Source organism: Gigantopelta aegis, chromosome 15 (assembly GCF_016097555.1).
Source record: "Gigantopelta aegis isolate Gae_Host chromosome 15, Gae_host_genome, whole genome shotgun sequence".
NCBI classification, from domain to species: domain Eukaryota; kingdom Metazoa; phylum Mollusca; class Gastropoda; order Neomphalida; family Peltospiridae; genus Gigantopelta; species Gigantopelta aegis.
This window is the reverse complement of record NC_054713.1, coordinates 25,122,605-25,145,245: the sequence shown is the minus strand read 5'-3', so window position 1 is coordinate 25,145,245 and position 22,641 is coordinate 25,122,605. Positions and strand designations below refer to the sequence as shown.

The window sequence follows — 22,641 nt, the reverse complement described above, 5'->3', positions numbered from 1 at the left end:
ATGTGGTATACATGCTACTGGTATGGTATGTATGTGTGGTATACAGGCTACTGGTATGGTATGTATGTGTGATATACAAGCTACTGGTGTGGTATGTGTGGTATACAGACTACTGGTATGCTATGTATGTGTGGTATACAGACTACTGGTATGGTATGTATGTGTGGTATACAGGCTACTAGCATGGTATGTGTGGTATACAGACTACTGATATGGTATGGTATGTGTGATATACAGACTACTGGTCTAGTATGGTATGTGTGGTATACAGACTATTGGTATGGTATGTATGTGTGATATACAGGCTACTGGTATGGTATATATGTGGTATACAGACAATTGATAAGAAATGTGTGTGGTATATAGGCTACTGGTGCGGTATATAGATAACTGGTATTGTATGTATGTGTGGTATACAGACTATTGGTATGGTATGTTTGTGTGATATACAAGCTACTGGTATGGTATTGTGTCTGTGTGGTATACAGACTACTGGTAAGAAATGTATTTGGTATACAGACAACTGATAAGAAATGCATGTAGTATACAGGCTACTGGTATGGTATGTGTGTATGGAATACAGGCTACTGATATGAAATTTATGTGTGGTTTATAGACAACTGATAAGAAATGTGTGTGTTATGCATGCTACTGGTTTAGAATGTAATGCTGTATACAGGTTACCAGTTTGAAATGTATGTGTGGTATACAGACTACTGCTTTAAAATGAATAATCTGCATCTAAGGACCAAAAAGCATGCTTAGAAGTTACATGTACATCAAATATTTCCCAATATGCAGATCTGTTAGTGAAAAAGATTGATGTTGAAAATTCTGATTGATATTGGCATCAGTAGACACTTGAACAACTCTGTGGCCTCTGGGGACATGCTCCCTGGAAACCATTTGAATGACAGATGCTCTCGGGAGCATACAAGCAATTTAAAATATGTTCTTCATCAATTTAGAAGTCAGGTTGAGGATAATTGTGGTGTGTCAAAAACAGACACTACAACACTGTGTTAATTACACTGGACAATACGATCCTATAATGTTTTTTATTGCCAACAATCTCAACGGAACTGTACTGATTAAACACATGTAAGAGAGATTTTTTCTCTTCAAAGCAGAGATTAAGGGTGAGTGGAATGGAACACAAGAAACGGAGTAAAGAAATATCTGTTTTTACAAATCACAACTTCCTCATCTCATCTCAAGTTGAGCAGAAGACTTTTCTCTGCATATTGGTAACAAAAAACAAATATTGAAAAAGTTAGATATAAAAGTTTATTATATTTACTTAATATAAAAAAGTATTGTTTTGTGCTAAATGAGAATATTAATGTCTTTATGACAATACTTTTTAATAAATGAAAGACATATAATTGCATTCACGTGGCTTACCCACTATTTTAATAAATTGCATTGGTGTATTAATACTGAAATATTAACATCTTGTATACATACTGACTGACTTTTCATTGATATTCTCTTACTCACTCGCTCCCTTTCACTATCCAAAATGTGATATTACATACACAAATTTTCATATTTTGGAATGACTAATGTAATGACAATAAAGATTCCATCAAAACATCTTCTCTGCCAATTGAATAGGATGTTAAAGGCATATTGTCACAGACCACTGACCTATTACATGGCCTAACAAAGTATTACTGAAATATATATATCTTTGATTAATTGTTCTTAAATGTACTGTACTTTATTCAACCATCTACGTAACCACCATACTCTACTGATTAATGATATTTTGTAAAAATAATTGAATTATGGCAATGGTCCATAATTCAAAAACTAACATCACTGAGAGGGTTTACATGGATTTCACTCCATCATTGTGTAGTTAAACTGATGCAATATTAGCTAGATTTGGTCTGTAAAAAATTAATGTAATTTTGATTTATTATTCATTTTTAGAGAAATAAGGTCCTTAAATCTGTGACAGTATGCCTTTAAGATACTGCTTCATATGATATTCACTATATTATGTTGCAGGAAAACCATGGGTTTTTTTCAAACTAATGTAAATGAATATTTTTGCATTTTGGAAATGAGACCAAACTAGTAATACTTTTGTATTATCCAGTTAATAAACCAATACAGTAACTGTCTAATAGAAAACCATTGCCTTGAACAGATTGTTCTATATTGTCCACAATAATTGCCCGTCTGGATTCAGTGTGACCTTCTCGCTGGCGATGAGCTCCAGTGCTTTAGGAAAGGCCTTGTGTTCAACCATGCGGACACGCTTTGCCAGGCTGTCTTCAGTATCTCCTGGGAACACCGGCACCGATTCCTGGACTACAATAGCACCTGAGTCCACAGCTTCCTGAATAATCAAACAAAACATCCATTTAGAAGAAACACACCTAACAGTCAATTAGGTTTTGTAATTCAGTTATTTTAAGTATATAGTCACATCAGAATTAAAGGATCACACATCTTAAACATTGAATACTGGTTACATAATTTGTGTTTAACATATCACAAAGAATTAAAACAAAACAATAAGATGTTCCTATCCACAGACCCCAGCCTTAACCCCCAACCACCCTGGGTAATTTTGTTCTTTGTGCCATATCTAAGAAAAAGATTTAAAAAAAAAAAAAAAAACCTAATTCATTGAGCTATTGTACAAATTCTTTGGAAAACAGTTCTACATGCACATGTACATTATATAAAATGATATACGCAGATACTAGTATGGAACCAATACATGTAACCACTCCCACTTACTATATGTCACGCAGGGTTTCTGCCAGAGGGTAAAATGGGTATGGTGCCATACCCAAATATTTTGCCAGATTTGGGTTTTTTTTTAAGTTAACCTTTTGATAAAATTAATTACCCTTATCATTACTGTACGATTTTCTTAACACTAACCCTAAACTTAACCCATTTTCTTTCTGGTGTAGACTCTCATATCCCCTGTAGACTGTGGTTGCATTCAATTCCATATCACCATACCCAAAATTTTCTTTCTGGTAGAAACACTGATGTGTAGGTACCATATTATAACATTATTTATGTAACATGTAGTTATGAAAATAGTTATATAAAAGGTACATGTACATATATATTTACAAATTAAACTCTTTTTTTTAATAGGACATATGTCACGCGCAGGGCATAAAATTTGAATTTTTCAGACAACCAATATGTCGTTCGTGTGGTTTTAGTGATTACACGAACGATTTTCTTCAATAGTTAGATAGAAATGAAAAGGTTAATGGGCAACGATAATCAAACGAGAATCTAAGATGTGTGATTTTTGTAGCTTGTCTCTATTACGAAAATAAACTTTTGTGTGCTAGGACTATCTTGAAAGCTGCCAGGCGAAAATAAAAAATCAAGTTAGTTTTGATTCGTTGAAAATTAGGAATTCTGTAAAATGCTATTCATAGTAATGAGAACAGGATTGTCTCGAAATCTTGCGCACCGCGGTACATGTTAATAATACTACATGCTCTTGTGACAGGCAAAATGGATTTTAAACTAATCAGTCTAACGGTAGCTGCACAGTTAATAGCGGTCATTTTGTCCGACACTAATTAGTACAGTCGCTAGAATGTCATCGCGTTTGTTATTAATAGTTTCGAATCAGTCCAAAAAGAAGCTACAAGTGTTGAACTCTGTGGAAAATCCATAATCAGCCGACTTATTCTGATTGGCTTGGAGTAGCGGTGAGAGATTTCCATGACACCCATATATAATAGGTGTATGGACTTCCATTTGTGTAGGTTTTTGCCCAAATCTGGATAACATCATTTATTCATATTAGTATTACTACCAAACAGCTATATACATGTAGGGTTGCAAACGAATCACTACGCATTTTTACACGGATTACAACTAATTTTGATGGTAGAATGATGGAAATATATGGTAAAAAGGTATCAAGTTTGCACATTTTGCCCGAATATCTCTACCAGGGTTGAAAATTAGCAGTTGCCTGGTCGTCCGTAGCGACCTTTATTGGCTAAGGTGGACTAAGAGTTTTACAAAGGTAGTCCGTTGGGCGACCATCGATTTTAGTGTCTGGTGAGTATGGCACTAGCTAAAAAAACTGAAACACACTGATAGTGATATTGAATCGATTGTGACAAAACACAATGCATCTGTGTTGGCACAAACTACAGATATGGCAACAGAAGACCTAGAACCTGTTCTATATTTTGACAGGGCCAACATAATGAATAAAGATAAAATTCATATAAAAACATTAATGTATTAAGTTTTAAACCATACCGTCTCAAATAACATTTTATTGGGGGTAAAAGTGCAGTATAAATTAAAACAAAAATTCTTTACAAATTACCACCAAACTACAAAGGTTAACTTATTTTTGTGATACAAGTTCGAAAGAAATTGATGGGACATCCAAGGTAATCTGAATGACACAACCGTAATACATGATCAGGGTCATATCTCTGCACAAAGCAGAGTCGAATGGGCATTTGGCAAAACAGTGGATGATTCCATGGATCTCTATCTAGGAGAACAACCATTCCCGAGGAAATCATTTGCTGGGAATTTTACCTCTCTTGTATTACCACAAAGTTTATTCCATCCCTCTTGCATAGCCACAAAGAGGACTGCCACTCTAGTTTACTAAAGCACGCACAGTTCTACATTTAGTCTGTTTCAACTACCTTATTTTTTTTACCCTGTATTGAAAATAGGATTTAATATGTTTAATTTAATGGTACTTTGTAAAGAAACATGTTTATTTATACTGGATTACTTTTTCAACGTTTTTTTTATTTGAGTTGGTATGGGTTTAAAACTAAACAACATGTTTTTATATCGATTTTTACTTTATTCATTATGAAGTTAAACATCGATTCATGGGTTTTCTTTAACACAAACGGTTATTAATTATTCAACAAAAAACACTATAGTTTTAATTTTACCTGTGCAGTTAAATTACAATGTGATAAATGGAGAGCTAGTTGAACTTGATAAGGGCCTGTAAGATTTTTCTTCAACTGGCCCTGCTGGCGACCTTGGTTTTCATGTTAATTTTCAACTCTAGCTGCTCTATCATTTTTGCCTGAATTTGAGGTTCCACCCCCATCTCATACGCTTATGATGACACACGTCTATTTTTATTTTTAAAACATATTTTGTTTTCATCCTTTTCATTAAATTGCATCGGTATATAATATAATATTGTAAGATACTCATAAAAGTTCTGTGACGTGCTTCAAACACCAGAAATGTCCGTAAATTGTAAACATGTTGGTGGCATGCCAACGTAGGTAGCGTTTTATAAAGAAAGTGACGGTAGTCATGAAGAAAATAGTTGGACACGTTGAACGACGGAGGGAAAGCTGGTCAGAACAATACCATCAAGCACATATTGGTGTAGCATTTAATTTAGACTCCCTAAGAATATACGTGTGATGTCATGTCATAGGGTTTTACGTGCACATTCAGAACAAGCTGTTGTAGCACACGCCTGTCGTGGGCACAAGAGCCGGTCCTGGCCGGCTCCTCGTCCATGACAGGAAAGGTGGGGGGAAGGGAGAGGAGGGACCGCCTGCACTGGCAGGTGCAAGGGAGCACCAGCAGCCCGATCAAATCGGTAGCAGGCGGGTGGGGGTGGTGGTGGTGCTATGGAATTTGAATGGAGCAGTTAAATGCCAAAGAGAATTTTGATTGAGGGAATTTGGCACAATTTTGAACGGTCGGTCGAAAGGTAAATGGCCGAGCTAATAAGAATATACACTCCCCAGTCATTTTTATACGTATAATTTGCATTCTCCCCAGTTATTATTATACATATAGTACGCATTCCCCTTGAATTATCTGCACTCCCCTGGTTATTATTACAAATATAATATGCACTCTTCACTACTCCAACATGTATGTTTAAATACTGAGTACATTAATTGTTTCTTAAATGAACTTTGGATTGATAATAATTTAAGTGCTATTCAATGAATATAATCCACATTCATTATTAGACCCCTATCGGTCCAACCGGAGGGGGTTATAGGTTTCATCTCTGTATTTCTGTCTTTCAATCTGTCTGTCCCATATAAAGTTTTCTTGATGGGTTTTTTCTCACAATTCCTCGAGATATTGAACTGAAATTTTGTATATAATTTTATCATATACCATTACATATAAAGTTTGACTTTCATAACGATTTACACATTTTGACTGAATTGTGATCCTTGAACTTGTTTTCCGGACTCCTCCCCCACCCCACCAATGCCTCAATATATTTAGCTGAAATTTTGCGTGTACCATTACAGATCCTGTTTGACGTTCTTGACGCTTTACCTATTTTTGACAGAGACATGACCCTTGAATTTAGGAGATACGACAATTTGTTTCACAGTGCGTCAATATATTGAGCTTAAGTTTTGAATATACACTGTAGCTTTATCATATACTATTATTATTTTCATAATGATTTACACATTTTTGATAGAGTTGTTGTCCTCAACATATTCAGCTGAAATTTTGTGTGTAGCTTAAAATTTACAGATCAAGTTTGACTTTCATGACAATTTATCTATTTTTTGCAATGCTCCAATATATTGAGCTGAAATTTTGTGTATATCTTTAACATGTTTGATCAAGTTTGACTGTAATTGTGACAGTTTACCAATGTTTACAGTTTTAGCCCTTGAACTTAGGAGATACAAAATATTGTTTGGCCCTAGCTGTAGGGGACAAGTATTGCTTTAGGTAGTACTAAACCAAATAACTTCCGGCTGGGTCACAGTTCGAGGTGCACCCAACTTTTGATAGAGAAGTGAACACCACAAGTCCTGTGATTGGTTATAAATGTGAGTGTGTTGGTTGTAAAAAATAATAGTTTCATCTGGGTAAAAAAAAATTGCAATTTTATTTCATCTAGTACCAATGTGTCAAGTAGCCTTGTGCTTGAAACATGTTTGGGGTACCTGTAAAAAAAAGTACTCGAATTTTGTGCGAAACTAGGGTAGTCATAGACGCTACCCGTTATATCAGAAATGAGCAGCTTGACCCCCATTTTTTTCTGATTCACTTTAAGTGTAAGGGGTGGTAGTATTTATATCCATGGCGTTTATGTCGGTTGATACGTTGCAGGTAGGAGTTTTAGCCACATATGTTACTATTGTCGTCTATGGGATTTGATTTGGTAGTATACACCCTATAGCACATATTCAGTGCATAATAAAAAATATTATGATTTTGTCATTTTATTTAATTAAACTATACTGGTTGATTAATTAGCCATCACTCGATCATGCAAGTTCACAATGACCTTGACCGTGACAATAATCTCTGTACATGGCTCTGAATGGAGTTTGAATCAAAGTTAGCACTGAAGAAAAGTTGGTTTTGGCCTATAATTCATACTGTAAAGATTTCAATAATTTCTTTTTACATGGTATTTGACTTGCTATATACAACTGCTCTTAAATATGGTATTATATATATGTGCAATGTGCAATTTTATTTCATCTAGTACCAATGTGTCAAGTAGCCTTGTGCTTGAAACATGTTTGGGGTACCTGTAAAAAAAAGTACTCGAATTTTGTGCGAAACTAGGGTAGTCATAGACGCTACCCGTTATCTCAGAAACGAGCAGCTTGACCCCCATTTTTTTCTGATTCACTTTAAGTGTAAGGGGTGGTAGTATTTATATCCGTGGCGTTTATGTTGGTTGATACGTTGCAGGTAGGAGTTTTAGCCACATATGTTACTATTGTCGTCTATGGGATTTGATTTGGTAGTATACACCCTTTAGCAGTACTTTCAGAATGCTTGTTATACATCTAATCTACACTCCACATTCATTACTATTCATCATTAATATGCATTCCGTGTTTATTAGTGTAAACACTCTATTCATTATTATACATATAATCCTCACGCCAGGTGCATTAGCATACATGTACACTTCACATTTATTATAATACATACAATCTACACTCCACATGCTTTATTATACACATGATTTACACACTTTTCTTTTATTATTTATACAACCTACATGTACACTCTGCATTCATCAATATAAATGCATTCTGCATTCCATAATTATGATTATATATATGTTCTACACTGCACATTCATTGCTATACATATAAAACGGAATGTGTTGTCTAGATTATGTGTATAATAATGAACAATGAATGTTGAGGGTAGGTTACATTTACATGTACATGTACATGTATATAGTAAGAAAGGGAGAGTGTAATATTATATATATAGCAATGAATGGAGAGTGTATATTATACATGTACATGTATGTATGTATAATTATGAATGGGTAGTGCAAATTATATGTATAATAATGAATGGGGATTGTATATTATATGTATAATAAAGCATGGGGAGTGCAGATTTCATGTATAATAATGAATGGCGAGTGCAGATTATATGTATAGCAATGAATGGAAAGTGTAGGTTATATGTATAGTAATGCATAGGGAGTGTATATTATATGTACAGTAATGAATGGGGAATGTAGATTATATATATATCTAATAATGCATGGGGATTGTATATTATATGTATAATAATGAATGGGTAACATAGATTATATGCATAGTAATTAATGGGGAGTGTAGATTATATGCATAGTAACGAATGGGAGTGTAGATTATATGTATAATAATGAATGGGTAACGTAGATTATATGCATAGTAATTAATGGGGAGCGTAGATTATATGCATATAGTAATGAATAGGATTGTAGATTATATGTATAATAATGAATGGGTAACATAGATTATATGCATAGTAATTAATGGGGATCGTAGATTATATGCATAGTAATGAATGGGAGTGTAGATTATACATGTATGTATAATAATGCATGGGGATTGTATACTATATGTATAATAATGAATGGGTAGTGTAGATTATATGTGTAGTAATGAATGGGGAGTGTAGATTATATGTACTCTGTATAATAATGCACGGGGCCGGAGTGCAGATTATATGTATAATAATGAATGTTGAAGGTAGGTTATATGTATAATAATGTGAGTTTAGATTATGATTAGTTAGATTAATGAATGTCGAGTTTAGATTACATATGTATGTGTATAATAATGAATGGGTAGTGTAGATGATATGTACACATGTATAGTAATGAACATGGAGAAGAGATTTAATACTAAAAGATGTGTAATAATTAATGTGAGTTCCAGGTTATGTGTATAATAAATGATCTATTTATTATAAGACACTGAATTTAATAAATTGTATAACATCAACCAATCTAATTAAAATTAGCTCCACTATTACATGTGGATCTAACACCAGCCAGTTGGAGCTCATGTCCACCAATCAAAACCTTACTTGCAGAATCCTGCCAGTGATTTAAAACTAACAACACTGCGTAGTCCCCAATGTCCAGGTAACATTTTGTCTGTAAATAATAATTTAAATATTGACCAATCACACTTCGCCTTTTATAACGTTATTTGGGAGCATACAAATTCTAAAAATATCGGGCGAGTCTATTTTAGTGACCGCAGTACAGCGAACCATATCTATACGTACGGGGTGGGTTATCAGTCTTCAATTTTACATTAAAAATTATTTATTTATTTATTAAAAAAACACCCCTAAAAAAACCCTAAATCAGTCTTCAGTTTTACATTACAAATTATTTATTTTATAAAATAAAACATGTTTTAAGGCATTCGTAATTCAAACAAAACATGTCGTATACCCTCAAGATAATTCGGAATGTTTTCAAATTATTTTTAAATCACTGGCAGGATTCTGCAAGTAAGGTTTTGATTTGTGGTTTGGCGGATCCAGGAAAGTTTTGGCCCCCTTTGGTCCGCCCCTGATTCATATACCCAAAACCCTATCTAGATTCGCCACTGAGTTTTATACCAACTTTTAGAAAGTGCACTGGCCATACAAACATAAAACAAAACTTTAAAAAATATAATTATGTGAATGCTTAACAAATTATTATAGCCTACATGTATGTATAATACAGACTGGCATATTACTCAGAGGGAGTGCATATTATACATACAATATAGACTGGGGGAGTGTATATTACATGTATAATATGCACTGGGGAGTGCTTATTGTACGTATAATCTTGACTGGGGAGTGCAAATTATTTGTGACACTGGTATGACGTACATCTAGGTGGTCAGAGATTTTTCACTGAATGTACATGTAGGTTTCCAAAACATTGATGACATTAGCTAACACACAGGTTTTTTTCTTTTTCTGACGAGCGATTACAGCTTTTGCACGAACGATCTGTTGTTTATGTTGATATTGGTTTTGCATAACCGAGTCCATGGAGTGTATTTGAAAGTGGGGTGGGGATGCTGGTGGGGCCATTGCGAGTGTGATAAGCTGGGCAATGTAAATATATGTAGGTTATTTGAGGACCCAAAGAGTGTATTTGAAAGTGGGGTGGGGATGCGGGTGGGGCCATTGCGAGTGTGATAAGCTGGGCAATGTAAATATATGTAGGTTATTTGAGGACCCAAAGAGTGTATTTGAAAGTGGGGTGGGGATGCTGGTGGGGCCATTGCGAGTGTGATAAGCTGGGCAATGTAAATATATGTAGGTTATCTGAGGACCCAAAGAGTGTATTTGAAAGTGGGGTGGGGATGCTGGTGGGGCCATTGCGAGTGTGATAAGCTGGGCAATGTAAATATATGTAGGTTATTTGGACCCAAAGAGTGTATTTGAAAGTGGGGTGGGGATGCTGGTGGGGCCATTGCGAGTGTGATAAGCTGGGCAATGTAAATATATGTAGGTTATTTGAGGACCCAAAGAGTGTATTTGAAAGTGGGGTGGGGATGCTGGTGGGGCCATTGCGAGTGTGATAAGCTGGGCATGTAAATATATGTAGGTTATCTGAGGACCCAAAGAGTGTATTTGAAAGTGGGGTGGGGATGCTGGTGGGGCCATTGCGAGTGTGATAAGCTGGGCAATGTAAATATATGTAGGTTATTTGAGGACCCAAAGAGTGTATTTGAAAGTGGGGTGGGGATGCTGGTGGGGCCATTGCGAGTGTGATAAGCTGGGCAATGTAAATATATGTAGGTTATTTGAGGACCCAAAGAGTGTATTTGAAAGTGGGGTGGGGATGCTGGTGGGGCCATTGCGAGTGTGATAAGCTGGGCAATGTAAATATATGTAGGTTATTTGAGGACCCAAAGAGTGTATTTGAAAGTGGGGTGGGGATGCTGGTGGGGCCATTGCGAGTGTGATAAGCTGGGCAATGTAAATATATGTAGGTTATTTGAGGACCCAAAGAGCCCAAAGCTGCTAGGAGGTTTCAGGAATATGCTCCCACGAGATATGTTTTTTTTGGTCGTCTCTTGAGTCATAATCAAAATGAGATTTTCAAAAACAGCCAGGTGTTCTAATTAATATGGCATTTCCTGCCTTTCAGTACTGAAATGTCATCTCTTGGTGCTTAATCCAAACAAGATTTAAAAAAAAACCAAGACAGCCAGGCCGGTGTTCTACCGAAGAGCACAATCTGACAACGTAATTAAAGAAAATCAATCATCGTAATATACAGCGTTAAATTTAAATCAAAATAATCATTAAAAGTACCATCTTAACCATGGCTTTTGAATATTAAGGAATTATCACGAAATTTCAGAATGTGCTCTAGTGGTAACATTAACCAAAGCTTTTGAATATTAAGTAATTATCTAAAAAATTCGGAATGTGCTTTAGTGGTAATATTTCACAAAGGGAAATGTAGCAAATAATGTTTCAGAAATGAAATCCTATTATTACTACATGTATAGAGTCCAGCTGATAAAGTTTAATTAATGATTGGCTAATAGATGAAAACTGACGAGTTTTGTACAATGTACATAATCTGCATGGTGACAATTTAGTATGTGGTTATTATTAACCCCTTGTTTCTCAGAAACCAGTAAAAATACGAATGCATGATCCACATCACCTGGACAAAAGCACTGACCCTCCATGAAGGGAAGACTTAATTACCTGATGTTTTTTGGTTAAAAAAAAAAAAAAAAAAAAAAAACATTTTTATTGTTAGGCCTACAATAATTTAGAAAAGTGTCAGAGCCTTAGGTTTTCTTTCCAGGTATTCCAAAGTCAAATACATTTACTTACTAATTAAAGAGAAATCATTGTTTCATCAAATTACAAAGTCATGAATTTTCATATTAATTACTGAGTGACACCAGATATTGATTTATTAGCATTTAGTATGACAAATAATAATTAGATTGCACTAACATGTTTTCTTTAATTCTTTGGAAAAACAATTTATTTTTACTGGCAGGTTACTTAGGCTCTTTAATACTTGTTTCGATTTTGTCCTTATCAAACACTTTGCGTATACAGTGTATTAGTTCAAATTCTTCAAATTAATTTGCCACATGTTACTTCCTTTTGAAGGTCACTGTAGACTTCAGATGTATTCGGAACTCATCGGTATTAGTTTCGGAACTCATCGGTATTAGTTTCGGAACTCATCGGTATAAGTTTCGGAACTCATCGGTATTAGTTTGGGAACTCATCGGTATTAGTTTCGATCTAACAGTGAAATCTCAAATTTCATGTGTTACATGAGAATCAAGTTATGGAAATTTCACTTTCAGTTGTTTCTATTGTCAAATTTATGACTATTCACTACTTGTAAGAAACTCATCCATGGAAAGGAGCTAGTATAGAAATATCACAGAAATAACAAATACTAAAATGATGTTCATGATTTTGTGTTGATCACCAGTGTTAGAATTCATGATGCATCTACAAACAATTTACTCAGTGTGTTCAATGAACAAAAATACACCTGCTTGTTTTTCCCAGCCTCCATGACATGGGCAATACATTTGATCAGGTTATGTTGGCTGCAACATACACATGTACAGAAGAAAACAGGTGAATTCACACACCTACTGTAATAATGGGGGAATGTAATAGAAAACAAACATATTTTTGGAACACATTGAAAATTTGGCCTAGTCATGGTTCTCATGAAGCCCCCAAAATACACAAATACTTACCGAAACAAAATGGACGGTGCATCCAGAAATGAGGACTCTTGCTTTGAGGACTTGTGAGTGAGCATCAATCCCCTTAAACGAAGGCAACAACGACGGATGTATGTTGAGCATGCGGCCATTCCACTTTCGTACAAAGCCACCTGTAGAAATAGAAGCAATACACAATTTCTATCATTCATATTGCCATGGTTTGAGTTATTGAGGACAACTACATTTATGTTGTATTTGACCATTTACAAACATTATTGCTGGTTTTATTTAAAATATAATAGTAACGAAGACAATACTACAATCACAAATACATGTAAAATGGTGTTAACAAATTCCATACACTATAGATACATGTACACCTGCTGTTTTTTCCAGAACTTTAATTTTAAGCATTAATTATTCAAACCAGGGACAGAAACTAACATTTGCCCCTCAACCCGAAGTGAATAGTTTGTTTAACGACACCACTGGAGCACACTGATTTATTCATCATATTGGCTATTGGATGTCAAACATATGGTAATTTCTGACAGTCATAGAGAGGAAACCTGCTACATTTAGTAATTTCGACATATACAGGTAGTCTTAATTAGAGAGGACGCCTACTACACTTTTTCATTAGTAGCAAGGGATCTTTTATATGCACCATCCCATGCAGACAGCTAGGATACCACATACCACAACTTTTGATATACATGTACCAGTCGTGGTGCACTGGCTGGAATGAGAAATAGCCCAATGGGCCCACTGATGGGGACTGCATGATCCCAAACAAAACACCCATCAAACGCGCACTTTAACCACCACCACCACCCCACAAGTGAATAGAATGAATGAATGTTTTGCGACACCCCAGCACAAAAAAATACATCGGCTATTGGGTGTCAAACTATGGTAAATGCAAAAATGTAGAGCAAAGTGAATAGAAAGCAGTTTAAAATGATGCTAGTTTCTTAGGCAAGGAGAAAACACTGGGGATGATATTTCTAACATTGATTTTATTTTCATTTCATTTCATGATTTTAAGTTTAGCAAATACATATTCTGTACCTGTTGAGTATTCTCATAAAGTTGGACTAAACGACTGCACCGTCAGGTATTAAAGAGTACATGTGTGTATGACACAAAGTTTACCTGCGAGTATTCTCATAAAGTTGGACTAAACGACTGCACCATCAGGTATTAAAACGTACATGTGTGTATGACAAAAAGTTTACCTGTGAGTATTCTCATGAATCCTGCCAGACATACAATCTCAACTCCAGCTTCTGTTAGTGCTGTGTGCAGAGCGGCATCAAACTTCTCACGCTCCTTGTAGTCGCTGTGTGTGATCACCTACAACACAGTCACGCAAGTAATGGCAGAAACAGAAGAAGAGTTTTCCTCCATTATTTCTTTCACATTAAAGGGATTATCCGGAGTTGCTCTTAGACAGGTTTCACAACCACACCTTTACAGTTACGGGTAACAATACATCACCACTTACATGTAAGTGTAGTTTGTGACGTCACAGCAAATGAGACATAATTTGCTTACTGATTTTTACAATTAAAAGGCCTGCAACATTAAATTATTTTTAGTGTAATAGTTTTTTTTATGATGCATAGCACCAAACAAAATTTATAGTAAATACATTATTTTGTTCATGTAAATCCAGAGTTGTAATTCTGTTACTGGCATTCAATGTTGTATAACAAAGATTGATAAGATAATTTGTATTATTGCACACCAGTGTAAGATATTGCTCATGTCAATATAGTGTAATATTGGCACACGCAGACTGGCGCAGATTTGTTTTCAACTGGCCCTGCTGGCAACCATTGTTTTTATGTTAATTTTCAGCCCTGATTCATAGAAAAATAACCTGCAGTAGGTCTCGACATCTGCTTCTGCATTGCAGCTTCTTTGCAGTTTGTAATAAATAAAATACTAAACCAGCTTACCATTTTTATGAAACTTGTGAACAGTGTTGGTATATCTGACTCACTTTCGCTCTTCAGATACCAAAACTGTTCACTCGTTTAGTATTCTATATATATAATTTCTATCTTGTTAGTCACAAGTCATTAGGTCATCATTTCATCATGAAGATAAACAATTCTTTTATCATACTTCACAATTTTGTTTGTAAATATTTTCCATAACTTTTTAAAGTTTAATAATAATTCAGTACACTTTTTTAAGTATTCATTCACAATAATATTTCAACTGATGACTAGTTTCAATATCATAACATCTACGTACATGTATAGCCAGCACTGAGCTGTATACATATTAAATTAGAGGGGGGTGATAAATACATTGATTTTTTTTAGATAACAAAATATCAAAACGAAACCACTGTCACTGTGTTTAGATTGAAAATACCTTTCCATTGAGGTATTATTTTTGATAGCTTTAGTTGTGACCCCTCCCAACCCCCAGAATAATTAAAATGGCAAGTCACAATTAGCAATTATGTCACAAACATCACATTTTGTTTCATAAAATGTTTTGTTTTGAGCCTATACATGTATAATAAATTAAGGTACCAAAATACTAATCTTACTATCACAGGCTCCAGGCCTGCAGAAATGCACTTGACAGGTCGCCCGAAGGGGTAACACTGTTGGATAAGCCAAAAAAAAAACAGAAGAAAAAAAAGAAGAAAAGTAGCCCACAATGCAAGCTATAATATTTTGTGTTCTGCAATAATAATTTTGTTTGAACCTTTTGGTGATCAAAGAAAAATCCAAGTGGGGTCTCCAATGCCAATTAAGCCATTGGACATGTACTGGGTTCGCAGCCTGGTACCCACTCCCACCCATGTTTCCAATGCCAATTAAGCCATCGGACATACATGTAAGGCTGGTACAGGTAGGTACTGGGTTCGCAGCCCGGTACCGACTCCCACCCATGTCTTCAATGCCAATTAAGCCATCGGACATACATGTAAGGCTGGTACAGGTAGGTACTGGGTTCGCAGCCCGGTACCGACTCCCACCCATGTCTTCAATGCCAATTAAGCCATCGGACATACATGTAAGGCTGGTACAGGTAGGTACTGGGTTCGCAGCCTGGTACCCACTCCCACCCATGTCTCCAATGCCAATTAAGCCATCGGACATACATGTAAGGCTGGTACAGGTAGGTACTGGGTTCGCAGCCCGGTACCCACTCCCACCCATGTCTCCAATGCCAATTAAGCCATTGGACATAAGGCTGGTACAGGTAGGTACTGGGTTCGCAGCCCGGTACCGACTCCCACCCATGTCTCCAATGCCAATTAAGCCATCGGACATACATGTAAGGCTGGTACAGGTAGGTACTGGGTTCGCAGCCCGGTACCCACTCCCACCCATGTCTCCAATGCCAATTAAGCCATTGGACATAAGGCTGGTACAGGTAGGTACTGGGTTCGCAGCCCGGTACCGACTCCCACCCATGTCTCCAATGCCAATTAAGCCATTGGACATAAGGCTGGTACAGGTAGGTACTGGGTTCGCAGCCCGGTACCGACTCCCACCCATGTCTCCAATGCCAATTAAGCCATCGGACATACATGTAAGGCTGGTACAGGTAGGTACTGGGTTCGCAGCCTGGTACCGACTCCCACCCATGTCTTCAATGCCAATTAAGCCATCGGACATACATGTAAGGCTGGTACAGGTAGGTACTGGGTTCGCAGCCTGGTACCGACTCCCACCCATGTCTTCAATGCCAATTAAGCCATCGGACATACATGTAAGGCTGGTACAGGTAGGTACTGGGTTCGCAGCCTGGTACCCACTCCCACCCATGTCTTCAATGCCAATTAAGCCATTGGACATAAGGCTGGTACAGGTAGGTACTGGGTTCGCAGCCCGGTACCGACTCCCACCCATGTCTCCAATGCCAATTAAGCCATCGGACATACATGTAAGGCTGGTACAGGTAGGTACTGAGTTTGCAGCCCGGTACCGACTCCCACCCATGTCTTCAATGCCAATTAAGCCATCGGACATACATGTAAGGCTGGTACAGGTAGGTACTGGGTTCGCAGCCCGGTACCGACTCCCACCCATGTCTCCAATGCAAATTAAGCCATTGGACATAAGGCTGGTACAGGTAGGTACTGGGTTCGCAGCCCGGTACCGACTCCCACCCATGTCTCCAATGCCAATTAAGCCATCGGACATACATGTAAGGCTGGTACAGGTAGGTACTGGGTTCGCAGCCCGGTACCGACTCCCACCCATGTCTTCAATGCCAATTAAGCCATCGGACATACATGTAAGGCTGGTACAGGTAGGTACTGGGTTCGCAGCCCGGTACCGACTCCCACCCATGTCTTCAATGCAAATTAAGCCATTGGACATAAGGCTGGTACAGGTAGGTACTGGGTTCGCAGCCCGGTACCGACTCCCACCCATGTCTCCAATGCAAATTAAGCCATTGGACATAAGGCTGGTACAGGTAGGTACTGGGTTCGCAGCCCGGTACAGACTCCCACCTAGAGTGAGTTTTAACGACACAATGGGTACACCAACTTCTCTCTCACTAACAACTAACCCACTGTCCTGGACAGACAGCCCAGATACCTGAGGATCTTAGCACTACTATTGCCGAAATGTTTTGTCTACGATAGCCAACCCGTTCCACAACGCAGCATAGCTTATTATCGTTGTAAATTACTGTGAAAATTTACAATAGGTACGAGGCAGTTGTAAGCCACTAATGTAGCTGACAAATGGCAGTTAATTAAATCCACTAATGTAGCTGACAAATGGCAGTCAATTAAATCCACTAATGTAGCTGACAAATGGCAGTCAATTAAATCCACTAATGTAGCTGACAAATGGCAGTCAATTAAATCCACTAATGTAGCTGACAAATGGCAGTTAATTAAATCCACTAATGTAGCTGACAAATGGCAGTTAATTAAATCCACTAATGTAGCTGACAAATGGCAGTTAATTAAATGATGACTTTGTCATTTTCTAAGAAGGATACTAACTTTTTGTATAAAATGGATCTAATATATAGCAATTAACTTTTATAAAATTTGGCGTTCAATGAAAAAACATTCTAGGCCATAGACTTTCACATGAAAATATGGGATATAACTCTCATGTCTTATGCATTCGGCAATTCTCGCTTAGCAAATAAACTGACAAAGTTACTTCATGGATGTCCGATACCAATGAATACATCTAAGATGTTCCGAAAAGTCAGTAACCAATTCATTATTTAACCAATTCGTACTTCTTCGTAAAGAATATTTTAATCATTAAAGGGGCACTTACGACTACCGTAAGGTTGCTTTAATTGTGGAATGGCTGTAAAGTTTACTGTGCCAGTTGTAAAATTCATCGTAAGTCACTACAATTAACCTTTGCTACAATTCTTTTGTGGAATGGGGCCCAGGACAGTATGCTTGAACTTTAATTGGAATGAATGAATGAATGTTTAACGACACCCCAGCACGAAAAATACATCGGCTATTGGGTGTCAAACTATGGTAATGGAAACAAACAAGGTGATGATCAACATCAACAGAAAAATTCAAGATATAAATAAAAACAGTGTAAAGAACTGTGCAAAAATACAAATACAAATATCACAGATAAGATACTGACTTTTACTCTAAACTTCAATTTGTACTGTATTGGCCATTCTCAAAGAGAATGTTACACCCCTGCACCACGGTGAGGTTACAGCACGCGCAGGGGAACTTTAATTGGATAGAAGTACAAAAATAAGTTGAAATTAATGAATGAAGAATATTTTTAACATTTAAGTATTTAGATAATCATCAACTTTTCTTTTCTTCCTCTTGTGTGCAATTGTTCTATTTCTTTTATAAAACAAAACCACTAATAAAAGAATATTACCTTCAATTACATGGCTACTGTACACAAATTCAGTGTGTATTGCAGGAGTGTCATACATGTATTTTTAGTGACAGTGTCCTCACAAAATGGCTAAAGTCAACTACAAGCATTTATTTTACAATATTTTACTTTTCAGATTTGGATTCTCCAGACAATTTTACATTAAAAACAATCTTAATATATAAGTAATATCATGATTTAAATTTTTCACTCCATGTCCACTTTGGCGCAGAATTAACTGCCCAACTGTAAGATTCCCAGTCTGGAGCTACACGCAGTAAGACGTGTTTGTTTCGTGTGTGCACACTGCACGTGCTTTCGTGTGCTCGACTTGGGTTTTCTACTGGGATGTATGCGGCCATTGGAACTGATTGAACACTGGAACGCTTCTCGTTTCGACAGCCTGCACCACCAGGTTGGATTCTTTTTTAGCGAGATTCCTTGCCTCCACGTCATTTCTCCGTCTGACTGTCGACTTGGTTTTTTTACGTGACTCGTATGACAGCCATTCTGCAGAACGCCACGGTTGTTCGCGTTTAGTCTCTACATGTCCGAGCCTGTCCTAGCAGCACTGGAAGATTGACCGCCCCACTCTAAGAAGAAATAGGAAGCAGGGTCGGCCCCATCTACTCTTTTTCTAGGCTTTACTTTGTTTTATTGTGATACCATATCGTATCCTCTGGAGTCGGGCCCGTCCGCACCATATACCAACCCATGACGACTGGACTATACCCTAGTCTGATACTCTCTCTCGTTCAGACGGATCCGGCTTCTAAGCTAGGTTAACCCAGTGTTAATGACCCTTATTAAATGTAACTAGCTTTCAAATTATTGCATTAGAAAAAACTTATAGCACTAACAAAGAAAACAAAATGGCAGTTTTATTTTTAATTGAATTTGTCTACAATTGATAGTTGTCTGACTTAACTTAATTAGAATATCAAATTACTTTTTCCTCCAGTCAATAATTGAGTCCTGTCAAACATCTGTCACTAACGCTTAATATAGACAGCTTTTTTTTTTTTTTCTTTTCTTTTTTTTTCTTTTTTTTACGTCATTAAACCTTTGGGAACCATACAGTACAAATACTTGTAGTTGGCCAAAACGGTTGGCCGAAATTAGGCTTGGCATCACTACTATACGTACAATACAGGCATGTCATACATCTACATATATAGTCCAGGCAGAATAATATTTAACCTCACAATAATTGCAACAGAAGGTTTCTCTGCGTTAAATGTATCTATGATACCACTCAGACCTGTCAACCATACCGGATTCCGCGGGAGTCTCCCGGTATTTGATCAAATCTTCTTTTCCCCTGTGCGGGAGACAGTTTCTCCTGTTAATTGACATTTTTGTAAGCATAAAAAAAAAAAAATCTATCCTCTCTTGTCAAAATAACATAAGGGAAGTAACTCTACCTTTTTTTTCTCATTCGGAAAATGTTGACTACTTTCGTTTTCTGAGAATGTAACAGGCCGAATTGTCCCGACTGTTTAACCTTTGCTGAAGTGAGAATTGTGGGATAGCCTATTTATATGGTTAAAAAAGCACATGGAGTTTATAAAATGACGTGTTATTATAATGTTTGTTGTCATCGTAATGGCTACGAAGTGTGTTGTCGCTAATTCAACAGGCTGTGTATTGACATTCAGTGTTGCATAAAAAAAAAAAAAAAAACTATCCAATTTAGTTCTAATAACACCTCTGAATTGTAAAATGTCTTCCCACTGGATTACATAATGCAACTATGAAAAATCTGAGTTGACAGCGATGCATGTTAAAATCACGTCACAGCAAGACAACGAAAAGACCAATTAGCTGTATAAACATACTTGTGTCAGTTAATTTTGTATGTTTGTGCAGTAAAATGTTGGTTATAAGGGTACTCTTCAGTGTGTGAAGACTTTCCCATGCTCCTATACCACTAAGGCTTCGAGCATGTCCATCCCGGGTTCGGTCTCTGGAGGCCAGGGGCCCAATCCGGGACAGAAATTACTTAGGACAATTTTGAAATTAAACCAATGGGGAATACGGATATTATATAATTAGTTTTTATTTGCGCAATTCCAAAAATAATAATTAATATAAAATATATAATCCATTTAATTTAAAACTTTGTCGCAAATTTAGAACGAGCATTTCAAAAATACAAATAGTACAGAAACTCTTTATTTTAGCCCTATTATTATTTAGTAGGAGGTTGATTAAAGGAGGTTAAGCAGCCGCCACAGGGTCCCATTTCCCTCTATCTCAATAAAGTTAAAAACATGTATAAAATAAATTAAAACAAATTAAAAGAGCACGCTTGTAAACCTATCAATTTTAAAACATAAACACCCAATAAAAATTAAAAGCAGTTCATACAATATATTTGGTCGGCGAGGAGGGGGCTGTTACTGCCAGATAGCAACCCCATCATCAACCCGAAGTAAAAAAACAACTAAAAAATTCATTCAAACACCCACACCACAATATAAATTAATTTAAAAATTAAAATAAAATATACTATTTATATACAATAGAATTAAAATAATTTTAAAACCGGTACATTACATTAAAATTAAAAATCCAGCAAGCCAGGCGCGACATTGCAGATGGAAGGGGCGAAAGACCGGACAGTAGGGGCGCAGGTAACATCCTTCCAACCCCAGAAGGGGTGAGGAGCAAACAATAATGAGTGCTATTACCCAGCCCACCAACAGTGATTATTTATTGTGGGTCCCATAAAAGGAACGGGCCTGCCACATTTGCACCAATCTAACAATGCCTAGGCTATGGCAGGAACCGCCCCCAGGAGAACCCTATAATATTATATATTTATTTTAGATTGATATACAAAAGCGACCATATTGTATTTTTATATTCTTTAGGTGGATTTAATAACTTATAAGCATTAAACTCTAATTTAATTTTAATAAAATAATTAACCAGTTTCAGTCTAATTTTGTCATGATTAGTACATTTTATCAAAAAATTATTAACATCTTCGATTGTATGACATACTAAAGAGTTGGGTGACTTAACTTTTTTAATTTTAAATCTAACATCATTTAAAGCCGAAGAGACACTCATTCTAAGTCTTGCAATAATTCTAGTTACCTTAACATTAAAAGAAACTGGCCCAGGAGTGGTTGCTTTTGGTTTAATGTAGGCATGCCACACCCTGGCTCTGTGGTTCCATTCGGTTTGCCACAGAGCCACCAGGTGTGGCTCAGCTATGGAATTTATTTCGTTAACATTATGTTCTACTGGAACGCCGACTGCCGGTTCCAGCAAACTCTTTTTAGCGTTGGCATCGGCTGCTTCATTACCAGATATTCCAATATGAGCCGGAACCCATTCCATAACGACTTGGATACCCAGAGCAGCAATATTAAAATATATTTTATAAATTTTATTTATAATTTCCGATCTGATACAATGGGCTCCATTGATTGCTTGCAGAGCACTAAGACTGTCAGAGAAGATGACATATCTATTGGGGCTATTATTAACATGATATCTTTCAATCCATTTCAGGGAATACAGTATGGCCATTAATTCTGATGTATAAACTGAAATGTTATCCGATAGTCTAGCCCTAATGGCTATCGGTTTCCTTAAATATTTAAAATTATTAATAACAAAGGCCATTCCTGTTTTACCAGTGGTTGGGTCTTTCGACCCGTCTGTATAGACCTGAGTCACATCCGGGTAGATTTCTCCAACCACTGCTTTAAATATAATATTTTTAAAATTAGGATTATTAGTTTTAATAATTTCTTCCCTGATATGGT

General features: G+C 36.6%; 1 protein-coding gene across 1 annotated transcript in view; it reads right to left on the bottom strand.

The window, feature by feature from the left end:
- Positions 1-1,273: 1,273 nt before the first annotated feature.
- LOC121390076 (trifunctional purine biosynthetic protein adenosine-3-like) overlaps positions 1,274-22,641 on the bottom strand; it is a 105,107-nt gene continuing 83,739 nt past the window's right edge. Inside the window, exons 19-21 of the mRNA XM_041521786.1 lie at positions 14,225-14,342; positions 13,017-13,156; positions 1,274-2,350 (exon numbers count right to left, since the gene is read on the bottom strand). Of these exons, the coding sequence (XP_041377720.1) occupies positions 2,165-2,350; positions 13,017-13,156; positions 14,225-14,342 (444 nt within the window). The 3' untranslated portion in view covers positions 1,274-2,164. The remainder of the gene's footprint in view (positions 2,351-13,016; positions 13,157-14,224; positions 14,343-22,641) is intronic.